At 36.2% G+C, this 17,500-nt stretch overlaps 1 protein-coding gene across 4 annotated transcripts in view; it reads right to left on the bottom strand.

Annotated features, from left to right (window-relative positions):
• Nucleotides 1-17,500, bottom strand: part of FAM155A (family with sequence similarity 155 member A) — a 557,048-nt gene that overhangs the window by 12,571 nt on the left and 526,977 nt on the right. Inside the window, exon 3 of one of the 4 annotated variants that reach the window (XM_025044999.1) lies at nt 1,503-1,764. The exons of 2 other annotated variants lie outside the window; for them this stretch is intronic. In XM_025044999.1, the coding sequence (XP_024900767.1) occupies nt 1,691-1,764 (74 nt within the window). In that variant the 3' untranslated portion in view covers nt 1,503-1,690. Of the gene's footprint in view, nt 1-1,502; nt 1,765-3,662; nt 3,894-17,500 lie in introns of those variants that run through there. One more of the 4 variants, XM_025044997.1, reaches the window with a different exon arrangement.

Below are 17,500 nucleotides of genomic sequence, written 5' to 3'. Positions count from 1 at the left end.
TTTTCTGCCAGAGAATTTGGAGGGTCCAACAATCTTCCTTCATTTTATCTGTCTTGATTCCTTTTAGTCCAAGCTGGCAGTGTTTTTGCTGACATATAATTCTCAATAACTGAGAATCTTGTCTGTGTCACAAGGATTTACCCCATTAGACAAGAAACTTCTCTCCAGATCTTCCCTAGATAATCCATTCTCTATTTTTAGCTACTGCTCAAATGACTGAGGGGTCTTTAATCTCCTCAGAAGCCTTGTCTGTAACTTAATACTCTGACCTTTCAAACTTTCTTAGGTATTAGAAAGGTTATACAGCCATACCCTTAAGTGTTTTGCTTTGTTTTCTGTAGAATATGCTTTCCTGATAGCGAATTTTTTATCTTTTCCATCTTGGTAAGCCGAAATTTTCCTTGGATTCTTAATATTTAACAGTTCTCTTGATTTATCTTTCTCCTTTTGAATTTTACAATAAGCAGCAAGAAAAAAAATGAGTCATACCATGAACACTCTGCTGGGGAATCGCCTCAGCTATAGAGCCAACTTTGCCACTTTCTATCCCTGCTTTCCATATAACTACATGCCACAATATTGCCAAGCTTTCTAATACTATGTATCTTGTTTCAAATTTCCATAAACACATTTCTCACTTCTTTCTGAGCATTCACCTGTCCACATTCTCCTAGCATCCTATTCAAGGCAATCTGGACTTTTTCTATCATGCTTCTCAAAATTATTGTTCCCCATTGCCCAGTTCCACAGCCACTTCCACATTTCTAGGCATTTGTTAGAGCAGCACTGCACTTCTAGTACCAAAAATTTGTATTCATTTTCTATGATTGCTGTAAAAAAAAAAAAAAATTGTCACAGACACGGCAGCTTAAAATGGCGCCTATTTTATTATCTCATAGTTCTGTTGGTCAGAAGTCTGGGTTGGTTTGACTGGTTTCTCTACTTTGAGTTCCCTGAGTCTGAAATGAATGTGTTGGCCTTGATTACCTAGGCTGATAAAGGATAGTAACAGGATTCAGTTTCATGTGGTGGTAAAGGTGAGATCTCTGTTGTCTTGCCGACTGTTGACTGGAGATTCTCAGCTTCAAGAGGCCACCTGCATTTCCTGGAGCATGGACCTTTTGTTCATCTTAAAATGTAACAACGGTGGGTTGCTAGACCCATGCCTTCCATTTTTCATGCCTTCTATTTTTCTGATCTCCCTCTGCTTATCTTTTTGGCCAACCCTTCTGTGTTCTGTGATGACATTGGGTCCACCTTGATAATCCAGGATAATCTACCTATTTTAAGATCATCTGATTAGCAATCTTAATTCCATGCACAAAGTCCTTTTTTTTTCCCCCCCATGTAATGGTAGCATGCTCACAGGCATAATATCAGGGGACATGATGGGGGCCAAAACCCTGCTTACCATACTGATGTTAGTATTCTTCTCATTTTGTTGAGAGTTTGTTATCCTCTGTGAAATCTTTTCAGGTACTCAACACATCTTCTGTACTCTAAAATTTCAAGAAGCTATGTCTACCTGTAGCTTCTTTGTAGCTTCTTTTGCTGGATCCCTTCAATCTGAAACCATGATTTTCTTCTACATCAGGGAAATTCCTTTGAGCATTGCTTTGATAATTAATCCTTTCTTCTACTTCCATTTTTGTATTCTTTTTGGTTTTATTTTGTTTTCTCCAAAAGGCTTCTACTCAGTGGATCCTGGTCCTTCCATATAACATTTTAGTCTCTTGTCACCTTCAATTTCAAGGCAGAATTCTCCTTAAGGTGAATGAATGGGGATGAAATAGACAAATTACAGCTCCTTTCCTATGACTCGCAGAAGTCATTAGTAAGAAAGCTTCCTCACATCCATCTCAGTAGCTCATTCCATGTATTTAGAAAGTAGACGCCTCCATTACATATGTAGGAATGGGGATGGCCAGTTGGCTCACATATATGGTGGTAGTCTTTAATCTATCAGAGAATGTCTGGTCTTTTTATTCTCCTTCTCTCTGTATTTCCCTATAAACAAATCAGGAGGATCAAAGGGTTTTACTAGAAGAATGGTTCCCACCTTTGCTGTGGTCTTTTCTATAGCCCACCATGAAGGATCTCACAGTTCTGGCTTTATTCTAAAGTGGTACATCTATCTTTTCTCTTCCACACAATTCTTTTCTTTTTAAGTCTCTGTTTTAACAATGTCCCGTTTTATAGGTTTCATTGCTTCTATGAATGTATGCATTTTGTAGTTTTACTTTAATTTCAACAAGGTTTAGAGACAGATGGGAAGTAAAATTTTGGCTTTGGCTTGCCAACTTGAACCAGAAGTCACACTCATACTCAAATGCAATGGTTTTAGTTATTATCAAGACAATTTATTTTTTGCCATCATGTAAATCCTTAGTGTAGAAGGAAATAGTTTTTGAAATTAGTGTTTCAACTTTAGTAGCTCTTCATTTTATATTTTCTACATAGTAATTTCACATGACTATGGCTTAGGATTTATTTAGAAATAACTTACAGAAATACAAAATCAGCACCAATATCTAAATTGTGTCCACTTTTTTTAAAAGGTAAAAATAATAAAATAAGTGATCCCTAGTGAATTTGCTAATTTTCTAGGGTGATTTTATAATTGGGCTAAGACAATATAAAATTAGAGGTCAAGTAAAAAATCTAGAAAAGAATTTTCAAATCATATTGACCATCTGCAAAAAGAATTAGACTTATGAATGTCTGTATATTTATAGAGTATTGTTTTTAAGCAGGGGTAATATTAAGTAATTAAGGTATACATTTTAAAAGGAATAATTTTTTTTTTAGGGGTGTGAGGGCGGTTATATAAGGTCTGTATGAAGAATAAAGTCTAGCCTCACTCTTAGATCTAATATTAATAATATTATATTACTTTTCTTCTAGTTGATATTGTTGAAAGTAAGGATCACTTATTCCCTCAATCCTGGCACTCTAAACACCTATCAGGTTGCTTATTTCCAAAAAAAGCAAGAAGTATTTGTTTAATGAAGGGAAAGAACCAAGGATAATGTGCTAATAGCTAGAATTGTAAGAGAATGTTTCAGTAAAATGAATATATTAGATAACAAAGCCCATCGATTTCTCCTAATAATAAAATATAAGTAGACATATCAGCAAGAAAAGTGACACAGACTCTCAAGAACAGGCCATATAAGTACCTGGCTGCATAAAGGCCATTCAGAGTTGATGACTAACTATATATTAGATAGAACATAGGTTGCTATAAAACCTAAAAATGATACTAATTAAAATTAAAATCAAAGGCCCCATTAAAATAGCAGGGATGTTCTACAGAAATCACTCTCTCATTAAGACCATATGCTAAACTGAGGGATAAAGTGGGCATTTGAAATAACTTGAAGCTAAGCAGAGAATGTCCTCAACAATGGGACCTAAAGTTTTCCAGAATTTCACAAGAACAAAGACTGTCTGCAGCCAGAGAAATGCAGTCTAAACAGAAACCTAACAAGTGCTGTTAAATATCACATTTCACATTATTATTTTCCCCAAAATGCTTACAGTGATTTTTTTAATTATGAAAATTTATTCTAAGAAAATAGAAAATGAAACAGTTAATGGAGAAAAAAAAAATACGTGCTCACCAAATATATCATTTAATTCTCTACCCCATCCCTAATAAATCCTTTGATGGTTGCCTTCATGAAGACTTTATAGGGTGACGTGGAGGAAAGCCATATGATGACTGGAAGAGACATTAGCACACTAGAGTGTAGCTGTCTGCATCGGTACGAAGCATCAAAACAAGGCAGGGTTCAAGGCAGGGGGTACTGGTGGGACGAAAAGATTCACCCTTCTTCCTATTCTGATGTTACCAAGTACCAGGGACTCCAGGTGGAGCTGATAAGAGTTACCTGAGAAAGGAATAAAAAATCTCAACTCTTTCTCTTCCATTACTATGAATCAACTATTGTTATAAGATGCTTTCACTTTTCCAGTTGGATTGCTCTCACAGAGGGGGACAGTGTTTAAAGGAATTTCATGAAGTGCATTCGAAAGTTCACAGAAATTTGTTAAAGTGTGTCATATGGATCTACATTACAGGAGGATGTGAAAAACTTGGATCCCTCTCATGGGATTTTTCTGTGACTTCCTGTTGAGCGATAGCTAGCTCAGCATTATTGCTCTAGAAGCCACATGAGGAAAATTGTATGTTCCTTGTTAAGAACATCACGTATTATGTTCTATTTCTATTTATTTTTGAATATAATAGAACGTATTATGTTCTATTTCTATTTATTTTTGTTATTTTTCTCTGTGAAATGGTATAGTGGGGCTCACATATTGTAAATCAGTGTCATTGTTTAGTATATATCCCAGTCTTTTTTTAATTTGGAAATCCTTGGTAACTATGACTCTGTAAAGGAAATCTCCTTGAAAACAGGAAACTATGTAAATAATTCTGTGGCTGCAGTATCTCAAACCATGAGTTGTAATTGAAGAGACAGTTTTGCTAATGCTTTGATCCATCATTGTATTTAGAGTATGAACAACATTTCCTGCTTTTCTTTCTAAAGAGAAAACCAGACTTTCTGTGTAATCACAGAATACATGCAAAATTATCGCAATGTCTGTGTACACTCATGCATATAGACACACATTAATGTCTTCAAGGCATGTAAGCACCTCATAAATAGACCATGACTTCAAAAATATGCTTTCTTTTCAATGAGTTAAGGGAAAATCACTTCCTAATTTGATGCACCAGTTTTTCAAATATTAAATGTGAACAAAAACAGTTGTGATTGTAATCAAAATGTTTTTACTCAAAACAAATGCAAAACTTAAGTTGGTGATACACTGACTCTAAAGAAAAGTAACTTTTCTAGAAAAGTTGGTGGAGCAGATAAGAAAATCAGTCTCAGTATTTTAGAGTCATTATTAAATTTAACAAAAAGAATGTTAAATAAAATGATTAGCTACTTTTATATGTCAGATTAGAATTTAATTGACTTCCAGTAGTTTCAACATTTGAAGTAGGATATTTAAATGAAAATAAAATAACAATTTTTAAAAAGAAATTTCAAAAACATTGGAAGCAGTGACATTAATGGCAGGCAGATAAGGGTTTGGGAGGTGGAGTGTAAGTCCATTTGAAGAATATATCACTCATTAGAATGCATATGTCTATTAAAAATAAAGTTGCATCTTATAGTCACACATATTTTCCACTGAGTGAGATTCTGGCATGTCAGCTGCCAAAGGGAATGTCTCAGGCAGCAGCATATTAATTGTTTATTCCTTAGTTATAAGGACAGGTAGAGTTGCATAATTATGACTCATTTCATCCAAGGCACTTTGAATTGTTTCTGTTTTTCTTCCTGATTATTGCCCTCTGGGGTCATTGGTTTACACCTGCCATTGAAGAAACAAGACTCGAAGTTTAACACAATGCAAAGGAATCTGATAATGGTTGCTAATTAGTCAAAGAATGAGTTTAAAGTGAAAGAGATACAATACCAGCAAATTATTATTATTATTATTTTTGAAAAATAACAGGATTTAATACTCACTTACAACTCCTATTTGAGACACCTAGAATATTTGTTCCTTATAATGACAAAAACAGTCATTCTTTCAATAGTTTAGATATCTACTATCTTCTGATTATGTTTAAACATACTGATTACATTTAAATGTGTGTGTGTAGGAAGACCTATTAAATTGAGAAAATGTGACGAATAATAAAAATGAGTTTTTGAAGTTTTCATCTCCCAGAGGCAACATAATATAAACCAACGTGTTGAGAAGCTGGGCTCCTTGGGTCCCCTCCACTTGACATTTGCAGTGTTTGATACTCCAGCCATTCTACTCCTTGTGAACAAAACAACATTGTAAAAAAAAAAAAAAATCTGTTTACTACAAGAAACAAAGATGCAGGAAAAGAAGATGTGCATGGGTGATGACAGAAAGAGACGGGCGGAAGGGAGGAAGGAAGGAAGGAAGGAAGGAAGGAAGGAAGGAAGGAAGGAAGGAAAGAAGGAAGGAAGGACGGACGGATGGACGGAAGAAAGGAAGAGAGATTATGTATTAAATTAAGAATCAGATCACCATTAAAGGACAATATAAAAGAAATAAAAAAGACCAATGTAAAAAAGTTTAAATATTAGTACTTAAAGAATTGAAAAAATAATTATGTGTAATATTTTACTTATAACACTGAGAAATACTCATTATAATGTGCTATGTCCACAAAAAAATGAGAAACAAGTGGTTAATACACTGCTGTGGAGACTTTGTTATTGTAAACTTTCTGAGTTTTTGGCAATAAATATCAAAAGCCTAAAGCTTTTTAGTGCTCTTTTACCTCATAAGTCCAATTCAGCGAGTTTAAGGAAATAAATCAGAACTACAAATAAAAAAGTCCTACAATTAGTAAGACATAATTTATATTCATATACTATATTATTATGAAAATATTAAATTATGTATAGAATAATTCAAAGCTTGCAATTACTAATATAAATCTAATAATAGCTATTACTTTATAGAAAGGATGCTTTGGGTTTTCAAGATATTTGACCAAATTGTTAGGTTTTCAAAGAAATGCATCTTTTCTTTAATATTGTTGGCAGCACAGGAACAATAAGCCTGGCATTTAAGATGAGGCTGCTTTGGGCAGGTAGAGTAGTGGGCAGCTGTTGCTTAGTTTAGGGAATACCCATTACTTTTTCTGGGAGCAGCACCCAGATTTTATTTGGAGGAATAGTCCTCTCACACCAAATGGATGCAGTGGGAGGACTATAACCCCTATAACCCACTCTAACCTCTCCACATGAAGGTGGTTCCCCAGCTAACCTGACTGACCATCCTCTCGCTACAATGTGGGCCTGCGACGTAAGACTGCATGGCTCCAACACAGGACTTCTGAGGAAATTATTGGGAATGAAGTGATCTCTTCCTGCTACTGAGAGGTTATAAGTCTTTAGCTGCTGATCAAATCAACTAACGAAGAAAAACAGCTCAGAGATGGGGAGAAAGAGAGTTAAAGGTAGAGTTGGAGCTAGAACTAGAGAGAGATTCATATCCATATCTAATCTCCTCATGTATTTCTATATATCAATATATCTATACCTGCCAATTTATTTATCTTTATCATCTACTTATCTAATGCATAATATACTCTGATGTTTATCTCTGGACTTTTCAATTATAGGAACCGATGAACTCTCTTTTTGCTTAAGTTAGTTCTAGTTAGGTTTCTGTCACTTGCAATAGTCCCCACCAATACATACTCTCCCCACAGAGACATGGTGAAGATTTAATGAGACTGTGTATCTTAAGTGCTTGGCTGAATGTCTCGAGCATACTAAGCACTCACAATTAGCAGCCAATAATAACGCTGGGAGTAGTTATAATAGTAATGGTAGTGACACATATACACAGTAAGGTAGCCTGGAAGCTGTGAATTAAATCTTTATCATGAATTTTATCTTTGTTTTAGAAATAACCTGTTTAAACCTGGGGAAATAAGGTTTCTCTGTATTCCCTTTCACCTCTGTAAATTTGTAATAACAACACTCTCCGTACTTATGTTCCAGAGAAGCAATGGAAACAGTGTTTCCTTCCTCTCCTATACTTTGTTAATACTTTGCATGTTATGCCTCCAGTCTAGCATTTATTAAATTTGTTTACTTCTGCAGAGGAACATGTGTTTCTTAGGTTCTGAACCACGTCTTTTAATCCAGTTTAACACAATCATCTAACACAATGCCTGGTCCATAATAGATGTGGTAAGCGAAACCATGGCCCCCAAGATGTCTGCATCCTCATCTCCAGAATATGTAAATATCTTGTAACGTAGCAAACAAGAATTAAGGGTGCAGATGGAATTAAGTTTATTAGCCGATCTTAAAATAGAATTATCCTGGATTATGGAGTGAGACTAATCTAAACACAAGAGCTCTTAAAAAGGGAAGAAGGAGGCCAAATAGTGGGTAAAAGAGATATGATAGGTGAACAACTTGCTCCTCATTGCCGCCTTTGAACACGGAGGGAGAGAACCACAAGCCAAAGAATGTGGGTGACTCTAGAAACTGGGAACTATCTTAGGTCGATATTCAGCAAAGAAACAGGGATCTTGGTCCTATGGCAGCAAGGTACTGAGTTCTGCCAACGATCCAGATGATCAACCAGATTTTCTCCTGGAGCCTCCAGAAAGAAGATAGCCTGTGGCACCTTGATTTCAGCCTGGTGAGATCTGTGTCCCACTTCTGACCTGCAGAGCTATGAGATAATACATCTGTGCTGTTTTAAGCCACTAATTTGTGTGGCAATTTATTAAGGCAACAATAAAAAAAAAAAAAAAACTAATGCAGTGGGAGCAAATTTTTGTTGAATGAGTGAAAATGCAAGAAAAATTACTTAGGGAAAGGAACACAGAACATACAATTTTATATATATCTACCATATGTACTCTTAGACATTTTTCTCTAGTATAGTGAACACGTTATAATAAAAGCAGGAAAAGTTTATGACCCTCTGGAGTCAAGCTTATAACGAGAAAGTCATAATTAAGAGAAGGTCAGCTACTCCAGTTACAAAATAAAGTTCTGGTGAAAAAGAAGAGTACGGAAAACAGTGAGCTATGCTAGACAGGAAGTCAGATGTGTTGGCTTCTGCTGCTGGCCTTTGTGTGAACCTGGAGAAGCTACTTAATTTCTCTAATCTTCAGCTTTCTTATTTCCAGATGTAACTGTTGTGCTATCATATTGGACAAATATGAGTCAAGAAAACCCCTGCTTGTTTCCTCACTCCTATAAACATTTTTAAGTGACCACCATATCCTTTCTCAACAGGCCAGTCCCAGACATCTCAACCCTCCTTAGTGGTCCAGGCCTAGCATTCCACAGAGGCAACACAAAGCCACCCAGGGCAGCTGGATAACAACTTGGGTCCTTGCAGCTCTAAAACTCCATGACTTTACACATGGAGTTTCCCCTAATTATATGCTCGCATTTGTTTTTGTTTGTGTGTGTGCTAATCAATGACGCTCAAGATATTTAATAAGTTTGATGTTTTTACTGACAAAAGTTTCTCTGTTCATTTTAAAGTTATCTATTTGTGGAAAGAATAATAGAAATGAACATAGATATAAGCCATTCTTACTGTACGGATTAAGATTTGGAATTTGAAAGCCATCCACAAATTTTGCGAAACTGTTATATAAAACAATTAGTCTGTATATCCTTCTAATACTACAAGAGTGGGCTAGAAATAATTACAACAAACATATGACTAATATAAAATACAATTTATTTAGAGATAGAAAGTTTATTTGGCTTGATTTTTAACCTCTCTTTTCAAGAGACGTGATTTTTAGAGCAGTTTTAGATTCACAGAAATATTGAGCGGAAAGTCCAGAGAGTGACTAGATTTTCCCAAATAAAAATTTACTAACTGCCGTTTCTTGAGATGAAGGGTTTTCAGACTCAGATTTAAAATCTTCTAATTATTGAACCATGAAATCTTGGCCAACACATAAACACTGCAAACTGATTGCGGTTCTAAATTCCTTCAAAAAGAGAATCATGAAATTTTTAAAAATAATTTTATTTTACAATTAAAAATAATCTGTATTGGTTAATACTCTTTCTTCTTCATCATTACTCTCTCTACATAATTATTATCCTCTAAATCTTCTTGGCTGAGCTTTCTCATTGCCCTTATAATTCCTTTTGATTGCTTCCTCTCTTCTAATCCTCTAAAAATTTGAAGTACGAAAAATTTGTCTTTATATAAGAATTAGACATTACTTTATTCTTAAACAAACAATACTGAACATACCTTTTTTGTTTCAGAATTGCTAGGCATCCCTCAGAGCTGCTGTAACATAGTACAACAAACTGGGTGGCTTACACAACAGAAATTTATGGTCTCACGGTTCAAGAGGCTGGAAGTACAAATCAAGGTTTGGCAAGTTTGGTTTGTAGACGTTCACCTTGTCCCTGAGTGTATGTGTATGTCTGTGTGTGTCACTGTGCCCAAATTTGTCTCCCCTCTGTATGTGTCTGTGTGCCTCAATTTTTCCTTTCTATACGTACACTGCTATAGGATGAATCGTGTCCCTTAAAATTGGTATGTTGAAGCCCTAACTTCCTCAAAGTACTTCATAATGTAACCCTATTTGAAGATAGGGCCTTTAATGAAGTGATTAAGTTAAAATGAGGTATTTAGGGTGGGCCCTAATCCAATCTGATTGGTGTTTGTATAGAAATTGGAAATGTGGACACGCATATAGAGGCCAGGGTCACACACACAAAGGGAAGAACATGTGAAGGCATAGCAAGAAGGCGGCACAGGAGAGAGGCCTCTGGAGAAACAAAATCTACCAACATTTTTGATCTTGGGCTTCTGGCTTCCAGAACTGTGAGATTTCAGTCTAGCAAATTAATACATACGGTATTGGATTAGAGCCCACACTAATGACCTAAGTTTAACTTTATTCTCTCCATAAAGACTCTGTTTTTAAATAAGGTCACACATTCTGCAGTATTGGGGTTAGGACTTCAACATATCGATTAAGTATTACACAGCACAGGGACCACAATTCAACATATGACAGTTTGGGATACCCACTTAAAATGCAGATTCCATAAGGTGAGCTGTCACATCATTTCTTAAGCTTTTTATTAAGTCTCAGTATTCCAGGTGAGTTAGCAGGTGCAGGATGATGGCCTGAACTCTATTCAACAAGAGTCTTTATAATGCATGTGACAGGCAGATGAAATGTGAGGGACAAGATGACTTTAAAATGAAATATTGATATTCTTATCGACTCCAAAAGGGAGCCGTTTTGTTAAAGTGCATCTAACTGTCAGCCCCCTTTTGTACAAATCCTCATAATATCTGTGACAGATGGATATAGGCAGAAGGCACCTGGCAGCTCTGCAGGGCATTACCTACACCACCCTGCCTTCCTGAGGCTTCTCTACTACCTTGGAGGGCCTCCTCTCGCTGATAACAGGGACCATCACAGATTCCTTTGGGTTGTCACCCACTAATGAATTCATTCCATATTTGTTTATTGAGCACTATGTGTCAGACACTTCTGTGGGCACCAAGGTTACAACCATAAACAACAAGAGATCTTACCCCAACCAAGTTTGCTATGAGAGGGAGAGGAGACAGTCCAGTTGCATCTCGATTAAGTATTACACAGCACAGCTAGAAGTTATGGGCATATATGCTCCCAGGCCAGATGTGGGTTGCCCAGGAAGGCCTCCTAATGGAATAACAGTTGCTGAAGGATTAGCCAGGAGAAAACTTGAGGGAATAGTGTGCTAGGCAGAGGAACCTAATACATCAGCTGGCATTTGGAATGCTGGGTTCCAAAAGGGAAATGATAAGTGAGGATGGTGGGAGATGATGGGGCAACAAGGGTCAAATCTAGCCCCATGAAGGGGCTTAAAGATCCTTCTAAGGACAGTAGGACTTTGGGAGAGGGACATGATCAGTGCCCAGAATGGGCTGCATGGCAAGTATCTTCCAAACGCTAAATGCACAGACTCTTTGATCCAGCTAGTGCACTTCTCCTTCGTATAGTATTGATCCACCAGATGACATCACAAGTGTAGGAAGTGATCCTTGGTGAACTGGAATTAATAAGAGATTAGAAATCTCCTAAATAGCTGTCAATTAGGAACTGATTACATTGTGATAAATCTCTAATCCATAACTGTCAGTTAGAGTGGGGAAGGAGTGGGCTCAATTTTTACTCTTTAGTATCTTACAAATTTTGTGCCATGTGCATGTATTGCCAATTCAAAAATAAGTAAATACAATTTATTTATTTTAAATGTATGTAGTATTAGTTGTTTTAGTCTCAGAGACATTAGTGTGGTCCCAAGATTTAGCTCCTATGCATGTACATAGTTGGTGGCAACTCTAAGTTAAAAGTAAGAGATAAGAAAGCAGTGAAGATGTGTGGGGGGTGGGGCACAGTTAAAATAAATGCTCAAGCAGTGAAAATGTCTATCAAATGTTGGCAGACATTATATTGCAAGAGGAAAGATGGCTGTTGAGAATGATATTGGCTTTGTATCAAATTCCTGAAAACTGGCCTTTAAATATGATATTGTTGGTAGAAATGTTGATTTATGTGCTAACGTGCACATATAACAGACCTTAGAAGGAATCAGGGGTAACAGTCTTTGCTTCTTCACAGTTCGGAAAGGGACTCTACATTATAAAACGACCTGTGTAGGAAGAATTCATGATGCAATAAGAAACAGATCCTATCTCGGAACAGTTATTTCCCCTGTGATCGGAGTTATTTTAATTTCCCTTGCAATGTTTGTTCCCAGAGTTGAAAAGAAGAAGTTGGATTTCCAGGGGCTTTCTGAGCCCATGTACACTAAGAAAGACTGAACCATGGCAAGATGCTCCCGAATCAACTCCAACAAAGCTTTTCCCCCTCTGATAATGAAATGTTTAGTAAAGGAGGGAATAATAATGAAAGTTACCATGAACTCTACTAGCAGAATCAGTGCCTGAGGTAAAGTCAGTGTTTTCAGACTCTCTGCCTGATTTGATCACTCTTTTGATGGTGTAAATTGGTCAATAAAGGGACAGTATATCACATTTGGGACTGAAAGGTAATACAAACAATAAGGTAATAAATGCAATAAAACTGTTGTCTCAATATAACATTCTAGAAGTTTTATTTCTACAGGGTTTTGTATTTTCAAGCTTTCATTTAGGGAGGTTACACATTTATTCCATCCATGCTGCTTTTCCTAAATTGAACTCACTTCTTTTTTTGGAATTGTCTTTAAAATTAATTTTAAAGCCATACTTAAAATCTGATTTCCAATTTTTAAACCTAAAATCTTTCCTCATATAATTACCTACTCTACTTGTGAAATTTTGTTATATTGATTACATAAATAGATAAATTATTATATGTGAATTTTCTATACAAATTAACTATATATAATATAACATTGGCTATATGTCTCTGTGTGTATACACACACACATTTGGATAAATTTCTCAAGGCACAAAGAGAATGTTGTAGAATATAAAAATGATTTTCAAAGAAATTTTCAAAAATTATTTTGAATAATGACTGCATCATGAATATAAAATCTGAGGCTTCTAAATTTTACTAATTTAAAGAAAATTGCACACTGAAGACATGTAATAATATTTTTTTCTGTGGAAAGTAGACATTATGATTATCTGATAAATTAGAAATTGACTAACAATAACCATCTCACTTGGTAATTTCAAGCCAAAAGACAAGATTTCAAAATTGAGGATAATTGGTTAATTTTCAATTCTAAAACTTATCAAATGCAATATTTCCTCATGGGACACAAATACTCATTTGTGGCTGAATATAAATTAAGATAAGGTCATTTAGATTCATAATATTATTCACATGAACATCTTAGAAATTTGTTCTTTGTCTTTACCCTAATCTAAAAATGCTTGTTAACTAATCTGACTGAAAAAGTTAGCCATCTTAGCACAGCATTTTCCAGACAATAGTGAACGAGACAGTTCTTCTTTAACTGTAAAAATATTCCAGGTAGAAAATATTTGTCACGTTCATTTTTAATGTATCATGTGATGTCTCGAACCCAGGACATGGCTGATGAACTGTTGGAAATGGTGTTGCACAGACTGGAAGCTGTGTGTCTGCCGATCTTCTCCTTCGCCTACTGACAAAGCTTCTGCAGCTGTATTGCAGTCAGGATACATTTGCTTACAGGCTAATTTCAGGATGGACTGACTGGTAATTTCCTGTTCCACTAGTGATACAAGCACTGGACTAATAGCCAGGAAATGTGGATCTATTCTTGTTCCTGCAATAACAATTTGGGGGTGGAAGGTGGGAGGCTCTGTTTCATCCTATGTAAAAGCAATATCAGACAAGATGACTTCTGTAATTCAGGCTTGCTCTAAAATTGCCTAAATCTATAATCATGTGAGATTATTGCAATGTCCAAAGCAGCTAAATATCCACAACAGCTACAAGATAGGCATAAACGCTTCACAGAGATGTTTATTTGTAGACAAAGTAGGTAAACACCTTCCGCTAATAAGGGTTCATCTGTTCTGGGAAATCCTTCGTTGCCCAAATTATCTTTCCTAAATTGAAATTCCAGAATTAGAGTTCCTCTTTTGGCTTACTGCTTCAAATGCTACCATTGTCAGCTGTAAATACTTTGGAGTTTTATCAGTCAGGTAGAGCTCTGGGGAACCTATGTAATGACGTGCATTTCATCCCTATCCTTGCTCTATAGAAAATGTCTAAATGTTTTGATTCAACTTCTGCCTAAGCATAGACTAACCAACTCACGGCCCAGGAGCTCCGCACTGCTCCTCCATCAGGTGGCATCAGCAATTTGGCTTGAGTAAAGGGTGGCTGTCCATCCTAGATAGTTCAGAGAGGACTGAACATATCTGTCACACAAAGTAAGTGTCACTGCTGCTGCACGTTAACAGGCAATGTTGACCAATGTCACTAGGATCCTCCCTAGGTGGCATCAAAGAGGATAGTTTTCTGCTCAGTCCACCTGCAGTGCTCAGTTATCTGGTGACAGGTCAGGAAATGGTCTTGGGCTCAGCTCTTCATGAGCTCCTGGAGCAGCAAGCTCAGGGCTCACTGTGATCAAAACTGGACATCTCTTGGGGCTGATTCAACTCTAGGCCACCAAATGCCTTGGCATGATTTTCTCAACTCTCCCTTGTCTAATCCCTTTCATTTTTCCTCTTATAGAGATGAAACAAAGAAGAACAACTTAAACTATGTTAGAATTTTCCCAAAATGCGTCTAAGTAAACAGACTTTGGAAGGGCATGGTCCATTTTATCAGCAACCCTGGAGGTAGATGAGTATATTCACAAGTTCTTCCTGGCTTTCTAGTAAGGATTATTCAGGATGACCTTAAGCCTGATGGTTTCCTCCCCTGATGTAGGCAGGCATGACATCTGCATTCTCCTCTGGAGCTATGGCACTTTGTCCTTCTGTAAGTACCATCATGCTAGACCAAAGGAAGTCTCCATCTAACTCAAGACTCTGCTTTCAACAACCTGATGGGCTGTGTATCTGGGAGGTTCAGCACTGTTAACCACTTGTAGAGATGAGAAAACTGAACCTTCTACTGGGCATGACATTGTGAAATTTGTAGCTACTGGCAGAATCCAGACGTCCTAATTTTTACTCCAGTGTTCTCTCCCCACATTAACTCCTGCTGCCCAAGGCAAACGAGCTATTGGAAATGCCTCTGGAATTGGAATCAAGGAAGACAATCTCAAATATGAGTGGCCCAAACTCAGATCTAAACATATGAAGTTGAATAAACCTCAAAGAGTACAGTGTTTTAATGGATGAAGATGTCCCAAGCACATAAAATTCTTACATTTGACTTATTTTTTTTTATAACCTATTTTCATATTTCTTTATTTTATTCTGGTCACATCCTCTCCATTCACACTTCTCTTTTGGCTTAAATTTTTTTATACATTTATGAGAAAATTTTGTATGGCATCAAATTGTGCTAAAACTAGTGTCATTTCATTATTCTTTTTAAAGAAACTCCCTCATTTTAGAAAAAAAAAAAACATATTTGCACAATGGAGAAAATATATAAATTAAAAATAGCATAGAAGTAGAAATTTAAATCTATAGGTAGCATATTTTTCTACTGAAATACTCCTTTAATGAGAAAATTTTTTTATGTCATGGTATCTTATAAAATTCTTTATCAACTCCCTAGTCGTGTCAAAACTGGATTTTGGAAATGATCTTTCATAGTTGTGAACTCTCTCATGTGAATTATGAGACACAAAACATAAATATTTTTTCTAATTTGATCAATATACATGTCAAAGTATTGTATACCCATCTTTTTCTCTCAACCCATAATTTACTTCCCTTGCCTGCAGGCAATAATCTTTTTAAGATCCTTTGCAGTAGCAGAGTCTTAACCACGAGGGGGCGCGCGTCCTCCACAGCATCATTACCAAGCCTGTCAGAGTAACCAACAGCAGCCCACAGTATTTTCCCAAGAGGCAGAAACATAACCTTATTCTTGTCACAGCTACAAAATGAAACGCAAAATTTACATATAGTTCTCAAAATATGTTTTATCTCCATTGTCAGTAACCCCAGCAGACCAACTTTTACTCTTATTTCTTTCAATAATTTCTCTATGAAAAATATAGCGGCAATTCATGTTGAGTCTATTTTATCTATCAATCAAATGGTAATTTTCATAATGTTTGTTACCATAGCATCCACAGCCTGTGATCCTCTGCTACTCCTGTTTTCTTAATGTTGGTTCACTACTACAGGTAAGCAATCAAGGATTTCTCTAAGGGATTCTAGAACAAGGCAAGGGAGCATGCAGAGGGGAAACTTGTGTAATTACCACAGTGATGAGTTGACAACGTGGAATCCACAAATGACTCCACCTCCTCACTTTAAAGGTAAGGAAACCAAGTTTCTAAAATAGCAATGTGTCATCTGAACTGAGTTTGAGAACAGAACCCACTTGAAAAATTTTAGTTCAATAATGACTAACATGAAATGACAGGTTCCACCCTGACAGTGCCTCAGAATTCATCCCTAATTAATTTTTCAAGCAATTCCTTCAGCAATGTGTCAGCTTTATTCTTTAACGAAAGAGAGAGAGAGAGAGAGATCTCAGACAAAGTGTCTTTTCTTTCTCTTCTAAAATGAAAGCAGAGTTAAACATACAAGGAGGGGCTCTTCTTGTCATCTAGGTTTGTGGTCAGAACTTTTGGTCATGACCTTCTGTACTATCCTCAGTCAAAGACATTGTATAGCAACAGAAGTGGATGCTCAGATATTTCAGGGTTTTTTTTTTCTTTTCATTAGTTATGGGCTTACTAAGGATCATAGACACATTAAGTAGTAGATGATCGAAACATAAAAACTTCAAACATTCAAATTTAGGACATGAGTAAGTAATGTAAGCATTATAGAGAAACAATGCTTTAAATATTGAACCTAAAACTGTTACAACAATTATGAACAAATCCTGATTATTTAAAGAAATTTTATATGTTCTGACTCTTCTAATTGGTTAACTGATCCCAAGGACTGGAACGTGCTTTTCTTTGATGATAGGAATCATAAGCATAAATAAATATCTAGTAAAAGCCTCTGGGAGAGGAAAAAGTGGGCATCCTAAATTCTACATCTCTAAAAGGCTGGATGCAGAGGACTCTAAGGAAAAATCATCGCCACGATAATTGGTTGTCACCATGGAGAAGCACCTTAAACAAAAATTGATCCCCACTTGGACAGCATCTGGCAATGAGCCGTGTGTAGTTATGTGCTTACTGAATACTTATTTGAGGTTGATTCTTAGAGGGGATCTCTATCCTTCTGAAAGCTATGAGTTGGAAATATTTCCAATCATAGGGAAATCACTGTAATTAAATACATTGAATTTGAAGGAAACTCCATCTATTACTTAAACTCT

This window comes from Pteropus alecto, unplaced genomic scaffold (assembly GCF_000325575.1).
Source record: "Pteropus alecto unplaced genomic scaffold, ASM32557v1 scaffold13, whole genome shotgun sequence".
NCBI classification, from domain to species: domain Eukaryota; kingdom Metazoa; phylum Chordata; class Mammalia; order Chiroptera; family Pteropodidae; genus Pteropus; species Pteropus alecto.
Note: the sequence above shows the minus strand (reverse complement) of the source record. Positions and strands in the feature narration are given on the sequence as shown.